The sequence below is a fragment of the Nymphalis io genome, chromosome 5 (assembly GCF_905147045.1).
Source record: "Nymphalis io chromosome 5, ilAglIoxx1.1, whole genome shotgun sequence".
In the NCBI taxonomy this organism is placed as follows: domain Eukaryota; kingdom Metazoa; phylum Arthropoda; class Insecta; order Lepidoptera; family Nymphalidae; genus Nymphalis; species Nymphalis io.
In genome coordinates, this window is record NC_065892.1 from 12309636 (window position 1) to 12321122 (window position 11487).

The 11487-nt window shown below is 34.9% G+C and overlaps 1 protein-coding gene across 2 annotated transcripts in view; it reads left to right on the forward strand.

The window, feature by feature from the left end:
• Positions 1–8772, forward strand: part of LOC126768611 (uncharacterized) — a 43911-nt gene extending 35139 nt beyond the window's left edge. For both annotated transcript variants that reach the window (XM_050486799.1, XM_050486800.1), the window contains 14 exons: positions 464–590; positions 731–879; positions 1068–1209; positions 1321–1554; positions 1988–2253; positions 2605–2741; positions 2969–3052; positions 3207–3397; positions 3808–4020; positions 4314–4439; positions 4758–4846; positions 4978–5148; positions 5584–5670; positions 5979–8772. In XM_050486799.1, coding sequence (XP_050342756.1) covers positions 464–590; positions 731–879; positions 1068–1209; positions 1321–1554; positions 1988–2253; positions 2605–2741; positions 2969–3052; positions 3207–3397; positions 3808–4020; positions 4314–4439; positions 4758–4846; positions 4978–5148; positions 5584–5670; positions 5979–6109 — 2147 coding nt within the window. In that variant the 3' untranslated portion in view covers positions 6110–8772. The remainder of the gene's footprint in view (positions 1–463; positions 591–730; positions 880–1067; positions 1210–1320; positions 1555–1987; positions 2254–2604; positions 2742–2968; positions 3053–3206; positions 3398–3807; positions 4021–4313; positions 4440–4757; positions 4847–4977; positions 5149–5583; positions 5671–5978) is intronic.
• The last annotated feature ends 2715 nt before the right edge of the window (positions 8773–11487 follow it).

Consider the following 11487-nt stretch of genomic DNA (forward strand, 5'->3'; position numbering starts at 1 on the left):
ATAGCCAATGCGCCACCAACCTTGAGACCTAAGATTTTATTTTATTATGTGCCTATAATTACACTGGCTCGCTCACTATTGGAACCGGAACACAACAATATCAAGTACTGTTGTTTTGCGGTAGAATATATGATGATTTTTATTTTTATTAAATGTTTGACTTTTACTATGTATCTCATTTTATATTAAATGATAAATAGAACACACAGTAAAGGTTCTTACGATATCTTGGACTTCAATCACAACAAAATGTGCTGCGGCTTAATAATCGATGGAATATAGACAAAGCATTAACACAAACATCGCATTAATGTTTTACAACCAAATATCCCTTGACTGCTTATTATTTATTATTATAAAAGCCATAGTATAGCCACATTGCCAACTTCATTATAATATCTGACTGGCAGAATGGTAATGAAGAATTCAAGATATAACAACTAAAGTACTCCGCTTCTTTCAGGGAAGGGTCTCTCCGGCGGCAAGGTCATAATTTATCCACCCAAGAATTCATCGTTCGAGTCACATTTAAATGTTATCGTGGGCAACGTTTGTCTCTACGGAGCTACGTCTGGCAGAGCTTACTTCAGGTACGTTCACGCATTTAAAAATAATCACTTACATTTTACTCGATAAATTATGTAACTGAAATATTCAGCTTGTAAATTAAAAAAAAAAAAAACTCGTAATATTTAAATTGATGTTGATTTGATATGATATGTGTCGACAGGGGCATCGCGTCGGAGCGGTTCTGCGTGCGCAACTCGGGCGGCGTGGCCGTGGCGGAGGGCGCGGGCGACCACGCGTGCGAGTACATGACGGCCGGCGTCGTGCTCGTGCTCGGCCTCGTCGGACGGAACTTCGCCGCCGGCATGAGCGGTGAGTCTCCGCGCATCTGTATTCAAACCTGCTGTCTCGATTAGGAGATAGCTTAAATGATCCATTCGCTTAATCGATTGTAACATTTGGTGACAATTTTGAGGAACTTAATATCATTAGTATCAAAAATATTCGTGATTATTCTTGACGACTCAACTTATTAATTTTCGTTCCTGTTATTCCTCCAGGTGGTATCGCTTACGTGTACGACATCGACGGCTCATTCGAAAGTAAGTGCAACCCTGAAATGGTAGAGCAGCTGCCGCTGGAAAAGAAAGAGGATTTGGATGAAGTGCAAAAACTGTTAGAAGAATTTGTAGAATATACTGGGTAAGAACCGAATATCAAGATAACGTTTTTAAATTAATTTTGGTTGTTATCTATAATATATTTTATTATTTGTACTAAGAAGTTAAAAAGAAATATGTAATTCTCTTTTAGCTCGATAATTGCGAAGAATCTTCTCGAAACCTGGCCAGAGCCGGCTAAAATGTTCGTCAAAGTGTTCCCCTACGAGTATCAGCGAGTTCTCAAACAAATAGCTCTTAAGCAAGCCACGCCAAAACTCGAGAGCAATGGCAAGGCCGAAGAGAACGGCGTCGTAGATATCGAGGAAGCAGTTCGGAATGTGGAGTTGGATAAGAAAAACTTGGAAAAAATTCTGGATAAGACCAGGTTAGATCAAGAATTTAATTTCTATTGTCGTTCTATTCTCATAATTATTGTTGTGAAACATTTATTGGCGCGATGCTCTCTTATACATGCTGTCATGCCTCCTCTCCGCCGTCGGTTTCTACGCCCTTATCTATATCTATACTTTATACATTGGTGCTATGTATTTATATTAAAACTTATTATTTTGTAATTAATTTTAACACATAAATAAACCAAACAGCATTGAAGCGGAGTGACGGAGTAAGCTTCAAGCGTTCTTCTCAAAAGGGAAAGGAGGTCTCGGTCCAAGAGTGTCCAATAATATGTTTTTTCAATAACCATAAATTTTCATGTTACACATCTGCCACGCGTGACGGCCACATTTTAGACAGTAAAGACAATATTTCAATGGGAAAGCGATTGTAATCGATTTTTGTATTCTGTAACCACGCAGGGGCTTCATCAAGTACCCGCGCGAGACGTCGCTGTACCGGCCGGCGGAGAAGCGGCAGAACGACTGGGACGAGATCTACAACCTGTCGGGCGTGCGGCGCGGGCTGCGCGTGCAGGCGGCGCGCTGCATGGAGTGCGGCGTGCCCTTCTGCCAGAGCGCGCACGGCTGCCCGCTCGGCAACATCGTGCCCAAGTGGAACGACCTGGTGTACCGCGCCGACTGGCGCCAGGCGCTCGCCATGCTGCTGCAGACCAACAACTTCCCCGGTTAGTTCCACGTACCTTATTTGCATCGTTTCTCTGTGCGCGGTAAGGCTACTATTCAAATTTTAAGTTCCGGCGCGACATAAATATTGAAGAAATTATATAAATTTGCTCACTCACGTGCTGGAATTAATCATCGTTTGTTTTTTAGGAGCATATCGCGTCTTTTCTTTTATAGTCAAAGGACAATAGTCTATATTACTATAAGTGACAGCTCCCAACGTAGAGACCGTAAACTTTTTATTGTTTATAATAAAAAAAACACCTATTACTTACCATGCGCAACAACATATCTATTAAAATAGGCCATAAAATGTGACCATAAATCCTGTAACGTGTGTCGCGGCGCCTCAGAGTTCACGGGGCGCGTGTGCCCGGCGCCGTGCGAGGGCGCGTGCGTGCTCGGCATCTCCGAGCCGCCCGTCACCATCAAGAACATCGAGTGCGCCATCATCGACCACGCCTTCGAGAGCGGCTGGATCGCTCCCGAGGTATGATCACCGCTCTACCCTATTATAAATCTGCAAACGTAAATATTTTCTACGGATTATAACTTTGTTATTATACATATACGTTGCCATAGTTTATCATTGGATTTGAAACATAATTGAACGTGCGTATAAAGATGTCATATGAAACTATACAATCATATACAAATCTTGAAATAACTTAATGGTTGTACTAATAGGTAATTTTATGAATGTATATTTTTTTACAGATTCCGGAACATCGTAATGGAAAAACTGTCGCTATAGTCGGATCGGGACCGGCTGGGTTGGCATGCGCTCATCAATTAAATAAGGTATAAATGATAAATAAATTCGACTACAGCCTCCAAGGGTGTCGAGTTAGAAATTTAAAGCGTGGACAGACTCACGTGGCTCTTTTTATTACCAATATACATGTTTTATTTAATATACTTGTCCTACTTAATATTCTGTACTTTTTGTTCTTAGGCTGGATACACAGTTACAGTATTCGAACGTAACGATCGTCCCGGTGGTTTGCTGCAATACGGAATACCGAGTATGAAGCTGAGCAAGGAGGTCGTAGGTCGAAGGATCAAGCTAATGATTGCTGAAGGCATTTCATTCAAGTGTAACGTCGACGTTGGAAAAGATATTTCTGCAGCCGACTTAGCTAACGAGTGAGACATATTAATATTATGCATGTTCAATAATTAAGACATATGTAATTTTATTTTACCATTTGTTCGCTTTGTACTTGGGGGTGGGGCTTTGCTCTTGAAGGTAAGACTTTGTGCAAGCCCGTCTGGGTAGGTGCCACCCACTCATCACATATTCTACCGCAAAACGGCAATACTTAGTATTTTGTGTTCCGAGTAGAAGGGTGAGTGAGCCAGTGTAACTACAGTCATAAGTAACATAACATCTTCCCAAGGTTTGACCGCATTGCTGATGTAATAATATTTCTTACGACGCTGATGCGCCTACGGGCGGTGAATGGTTTAATTGACGTCAATGCGATGTTACATTTTTCGTTGTTGGTACAACATTTTTAATGGCGATTCGATTATAATCCGAAATCCGGTTTTAGATACGACGCTCTCGTGCTGTGCATGGGAGCGACGTGGCCGCGCGACCTGCCGCTGAAGGGCCGGCAGCTGGGCGGCATCCACTTCGCCATGGAGTTCCTCGAGGGCTGGCAGAAGCGCCAGGCCGGCCCCGCGCCCGGCCCGCCCGCCAAGGACGCGCCCGTGCTCTCCGCCAAGGACAAGGACGTGCTCATCATCGGCGGCGGCGACACCGGGTATGGGCGACTCGAGCACTAGCTTGCAAAGATATTTTGCATTAGACGAAATTCATGTTTGTAGCACGCAGAGGATTCCTTTCCCTTTTATACCCATTAAAATTTCTAAGAGTTTTGCAGTTGGTAATGCACTATGGGTTGAAAATAATTGTATCGACATTGTGTGTGTGGTTGTTTAATTTTACGATGATAATTAAATACTTAGTATTAAGAGTTATCAATTCAATTTTATGACAATGATTGACGAATGGGAACACTTGGGAAGTACTTACGAAATATATTTTTGCCAATAGATGCGACTGTATCGCGACAGCACTCAGGCAAGGCGCAAAGTCGATCACTACATTCGAGATTCTCCCTGAGCCGAAGAAAACCAGAGGACAAGACAACCCGTGGCCACAATGGCCTAGAGTATTTAGGTATTTGTTTTATTTATTATTCCTATTAAATAAAAACAGAGTGTAACATTTAAGTAGTATCGTATACCATTTGACTAACGCCATTCGACTATGTTAACCTCATGAGTTATTGATTTGGAATTAGAAGTAGAGAAATTATATTATATTTATGTGTTGTGCAATCTATAAATAATTGCTTAATAATTTCGAATGAAGAGAAGCGACGGCGGACTTAAGTGTGCGTTCCCAAAACTAAACAGCCATGATATTTTTTAATCTGTCTGCGCTCATACTACTAAACGATATACTCGATAATATTTATATATTTCTGACATACAGGGTTGATTACGGACACGAAGAGGTGAAGGTCAAGTTCGGTAATGATCCAAGGAAATTCTCTACGCTGACCAAGGAATTCCTCGATGACGGTAGTTTTTTTTTTTACTTATATTAATAAGTATTGATTTTATTACGTATGCAGTAAAAGTAGTAATTGTGATTTTGAGTATATTGTATTTTGAGCAACATGTTGCGAGTAACGAGTGCGGCGTGTGGGCAGGCGCGGGCAACGTGTGCGGCGTGTCGGCCGTGCGCGTGGAGTGGGCGCGCGGCGCGGGCGGGCGCTGGGACATGCGCGAGCTGCCGGACGAGCGCCGCGTGTTCCCCGCCGACCTCGTGCTGCTCGCCATGGGCTTCCTGGGGCCCGAGCGATACGTCGCCTCGCAGCTCGGTACGCACCCTTGCACGCACCCTTGCACGCACCCTTGCACGCACCCTTGCACGCACCCTTGCACGCACCCTTGCACGCACTCTCCTCTTCACTTTTTATATCTTTACATACACGTCCACGATATATTTACAATCGCAGAAACACTTTCATATTCGCCATTTCTCAGTCTAACCTGTTGAAATCTTAGGACTTAATCATTACACATTAATCAATCTCTGAATCAGAAATAGATATTAGTAATTCGCGGTTATTGTTTAACTATTATGTTAACTATTGACCTGTTAGTTTATTTCTAGGTTATTAATTCATATAAAATCTTCAATTGAATTAAATAAATTGTTTCATTTTAGATAATATATATAATGTAAAATATATAATTTGTATATAACAAATTTTAAATAGGATTTAAACTATTAAAGTAACATGTGCCCGCAGATCTCCCACTTGACGCGCGAAGCAACGTCGAAACATCAAAGGACAACATCTATAAGACTCCCATGAGCAACGTGTTTGCTGCAGGAGGTATGGCCAATACATAAAATGAATGTAACAAATTATCTATTATTTCAATTTTTGTAGAAATTGTACTTTAAATTAAATCATAGGACGTCATTTGATGACTCCTTAGTGTGTAAAAGTATTTTAATCATCACAGCTTGATGTATGTAAATAAACCTTCCTATGATATTTTTTAACATTAAGAAAGCTAAATCAAAAGTAATGCGATATGTTTATTATTTTAACCAAAAGATTTCCACAACAAATCCCTGCTCATTAATAATATAAGTAATTATGATAAAAAAATTACATTATTAACATAATACTTTCAGATTGTCGCCGCGGGCAGTCATTAGTCGTGTGGGCCATAAACGAAGGCAGACAGGCTGCCAGGGCAGTGGATATATATCTATCGAGCAAGTCTTACCTTCCTGGCCCCGGTGGAGTTATTTACAACGATTAAATTATCATCAACCGGCCTTGGTTTTGAAGAATATATAACATTCGTTTCTATCATATTTTTAACCAAATTAAAATAATTTAAGAAAGTTAAATCAATGTATTAGTTAAACAAGATTGTGTCTCCATTATTTGACTTAAAACTTCTGTTACCACACACAATAATAACATTGCCTTTAAAGATATTTTGAAAGAATCTTTTATATTATGTACAATTTAATTATATACATAGCTACTATGTAATAGAAATAATATTAGCCCATATACAGTTACAATCTTGTTCGAATCCTTTTCAGGACTAGCAATGATTAAAAAATGCTTAAATAGCTTTGAATATTTATTTACATTTTAATAAAAAACAGTCCTTATGTGTGAAAGTTCTGAAACGAAGTATTATTTATTAATAAATTAACTTTTTATATCGTCGGTCTAATCAAAAAATGTTACCTCATACAGTTATATTATAAGCTTATAAATCGACTCCTATTTTCATTTTAAATATATCCATTTTTTTTATTTAATATATTTAAAAAAATTCTTTAGTTTACAAATCTCTTGTAAATTAAAGAGACATTTTATGATTAGCCCGACGACATTTATTCTATCATCGATATTAAGTGAAACATGTTACAAATATGAAACCTCAATATAATTAAGATGAAAGTTTACAAATTTTCTCAAAATATTTCAAATATAAAGTTGTTAAAAATGTTAATAATTTCATAATAAAATAAATAACTCCATGCTGTTACATACATTTAAATATTATTCACTACCATGTATTGGTAACTAATTTTAGTAATTTTTAATAGATTAATTTTATTCATAAATATATTATTGTAATGTGATTAATAATAGGAATTATTTGAGGATTAAAATTAATAATAATAACATTCCGTTTTAGGACATTTTGTTTTTAAGTAAGATTTCGTATATCCGAAATGTCTTTGAAGGAATGATATCCGCGTGTTATTAATTCAACAAATTATAATAACAGTAATTCATAAAAAATATATTCATATAGAAATGTGTGATTGAATATTTATATGATTATTTTATGCTTTCTGTTATTTAAGTGACAATTTTTAGCCAGATTAATAAATCTTACATCTCTCTTTGACATCTTTCTCAGTAACATATATGAGAACGAGATAGCAATATTATTAATATTGTTAAAATCGGTTCGAGAATGTGTACTGTGTGTGCGTAATGAAACTCCACCGATGTCAACTTGATTACGCACATCACAATATTTGATTTTATAATAAGTCGGAGATTTTCAACAGCTTGCGTTATATAAGCTAATTTATTTGTTATGTGTCAAAATGTCAAGACGCCAAGGAAAATAAATTATATTTAAATTGAGTAATTTATTAAAAGTTGATCAAAAATGATAAAGTTTAAAAAAGTACTGTACAACTGTTTTTTAATATACTATATTTCTTTGTTAAGAATAAGTTTTGTCACTTTTTGTTTTAGTTTGAACAAATTAAAATATAATGAATCGAAGATCATTTCATTATTATGCAACTGTGATTTATATTTTGTTTTTAGCTGATTTGTAACTTGTAACATATATTGTTGCGCTTGAAAAGTTCCTACATGATATATTTATTTAAACCTTCGTGTTATTAAAAATAGGATTTCTTAATCTATTAGACTTTTCTATAATATGATTTCCACGTAAATAGTAACAATTCATTTTTAATTTTGGTGCAGAAAGTATATTTGCCTTATCGAAAGATATTTTTTATCTTCGTTATATTGAAATCAACACTTGAAGTTATAGTAAATTTTTTATAAATAATTACTAAGGTAATTTGTAATGTTATGAATAAACGTACAATGAATCCTAAGTTTGCTTATAGTTTAGTAAAATTATCAAAGTTATTTTATTTATAAATAAACATATCTTATGTCAAAACGCCAATTAATAAAAATGCATCGAGAGTTTTTACTATAAAATATAAGGAACGTAGAAAAAAAATTATAGATAAAATATGTTTTTCTGTAACTAATTTAAAACGCTATCTTATTTTTACGTTGCAACTACGACTTAAAAATTACAGCAGAAATTGTAATAAATTATTCGCTTATTTTTTTACAATATTTTTCCGATCTAAGTCCATCTAAACAGTATTCAAATATATGTGCTTATGTAAACTATTCTATAATTTATTAAGACTAAAATCAATTGATTAAAAAAAATGTATTTCGTTACATTGTTATTTTATTTATTTATAATAAAATTTAATAATTTTTTTCTTTTTTTTTTCTTTTACCTTAATTTAATTTTAATCATATCTAAATACGTAATGTATTAAGTAATAATAGCGAAATATTATTACATTATATATTAAACATAATATATAATGTAATAATAGCGAATAGAAATGTAAAAAAAAAGAATCAAAGCGCGTGCAAGGCAGCAAAGGCGACGAGTGAAACCTTTTTGAGCTAGAAATATTTAACTAAATTTCGACCTTGTAATTCCACTTATATCGCCCAAAGAAGTTTCACTTCCAAAAGTTAGTAATATGTGTAATTTTTATGTATGTAGTCCAAATTCGTTGAATATTATAATATCAATGACAATAATAAGTGTCTGTTGTAGTTAAATACTGTATCGTATGTTGTAATGAAATAATAGAAATTATTGCAGCAAAGCTTTCGAGTATTATTTACGAAAATTTTAACAATTTCAGTACATACTTAATTGTAAATGATCACTCATCTTCGTCAAGTGTTAAATTCATTACGCATGTCATTATACCATGATTGATGATATCCAGTTAAAAACTAACTTCAACATTATCACTGGAGCTATAAGATGTATGTAGCTTACTTTTTTTATTTCATACTTTAGAAAACCAAGAAATAACCTACAAGGCTGGTACCTATGTATACAATATGTAAACATGGATGTTGATATTATATGTCGTTATAAAATTAAATGAAACCGATTATCATGAAAGTTTTGCACATATATATATTTTTTCGTGGAGAAGGACTTTATAACATCCAATTTGTTGTAACACACCGCTAGATGGCACTGCAGCACATACATTTCAAGAATATTATGTGATGAGTGGGTGGTACCCATTGACAGGCTTGCACAAAGGCCTACAACAAAGTGTGTGTGTTTGCTAGTATATTGTATTTTACAATTTTGATCCCACTCATGTAAATTTCCTATAGAAGTTTTCCTTCACCGGCTAATGCAATCTATGATAGAAAAGGCAAGATTATAACTCTTCTTGGGATAATTTATTTGATTGTTTTATAGCAATCGTCAGGTTAACAAGACCAGGTTTACCTGTGTATCTACGATATAACAAAAAAATATAAAGAATAAGGTAATACTAATAATTATTTTAATGATTTATCTTGTCTTTACGCAAATACTATTAATCATATTTATATGCAATGAAAATGTTAATATGCCGCCTATATTTTGAGATATATGTTAATTCATATGTTCAATTTATATATACGTATATATATAATAATTGCTAATATATATAATGTTAAGAGTAATACCGTATAAAATGCTGATACCATGTATTATTACAAATATACAATAATTATAAATCATAGAGACTCATCTAGTTTTAAGTCTTCAAGATATAGCTAGTATTAAAACATAAATATATTCATTTAATCTAACGTAAGCACTTTTAAGCTACATATGTCACGTTGGTGATGATAACCACAGATAAATATAGATACTTAGATACGACAAGTGCATCAAATTGTATGAAAATCTGAATGCCGCTTTTATAATGACTGTTAAGTAACGTCAAGATTTGGAAACTAACTAGTACCTATATACGTCAAAACGACGCTCGAGAAAAACGCCTCCAAGAGATCTTACGTCTTACGATGTAGTAATGAGTTTTTTTTTTTTGTTTTCGTCTGACGTAGGTATTACTGAAGGTATTATAGGTGAATAGGACGGACATTGTATAAGTTCAAGAAAATTAATTAATATTTATTAATAATTTACAATACCTAATCTAAATTATATATTTAGATAAATAAAGTTGCAATAGGCGGCAGCTAAAGCAGTGCTCTCTTCCAGGGAACCTTTGCCTACGTCAGAGAAACTACGAAAATTTTATTACTGCAAATATATATATAATAATTAATACATACATATATAATATACCCATAATACTTTAATATTATAAACACGCCATAAATTTTAACAACGACAGCGATTGATAGCAGTTTATAGCTAGAGGCTTACAGGTAATGAATTCCAAAGTCGTGAAGAAATGGAGAAAATTAAATTTAAGCGGAAAGCCCGCTTATGACTCTCCATAAGGAACTCAAATCGCACCTTAATTTTGATTGAAGGGAGTCACTGGTTTAAATAGAATTTAGTAATGAAGAGATAGAATGTAAGTGTTTCTGCGAAGGCGAACCCACTTGAGATTTTTACGAAATTCTGTTAAATATACATATATTTTGAAGTTGCTTAATTGTATTTAGTTGCTCTTTACTAAAATTAACATATAGAGTCCTGGATATTGAAAGGAAAAATTGGCCATATTGAAGCAAATATTCTTATTCTAATGTTGTATTAGGTAAATTAATATTAGGGATACGAAGTATCGCCCTGTATTGCATGATGAGATTTTAATAGCCAACTACAATAGTTAGTAAATAAACCTGCCCATGCATATCTGTGGTTAATATTTGCATATAAATATATATTTAATTTGTTGGTAATTCTACTAGTACCTACTTGTCTGATCAATCCGATCCTGCTCGACCGTAGTAACTCATTTTATACTTATATTATCTACACACAAACCTGATGCCACATTATGGGTATTCTCAGCAAATTATGAGATTTTTTTAATAACCGGATCGGCGGACCAGATAGGAATGTTGGACTTGACGGTCTCCATCTAAAATAGGGACAGTGATAGAGGTAAAGGCCAAGATGAGGTATCTGGGTCTAATCCTGGACGGAAGATGAAGCTTCGGGCAACACTTTGTCCATCTGAGCCCGAAGCTCATCAATGCCGCTGCCGCCTTGGGCCGCCTCCTACCTAACGTGGGAGGGCCGTGTCCCCATGCCGGCACCTATACGCCGGTGTGAAGTGAAACTGAAGTCTTCATTCTTCATAAAGTTGGTTAAAAAAAACTCATCTCTTACCTATCTACGATCAAAGATATTTTAATTAAAGTAAAGTTTTAATCAAAGTGTGTTAAAATTCATGTTGGGTAAAACGCATAGTAACATTTTTTTTTGATATACTAGTTTTAAATATATGACTAAGTTGATATAGGTACCCCCTATTTGTGTTATTTTATAACGTACAAAACACAAATTTACCTTGACGGCAGTAAGCAAGCAATGAAACGGAAGGC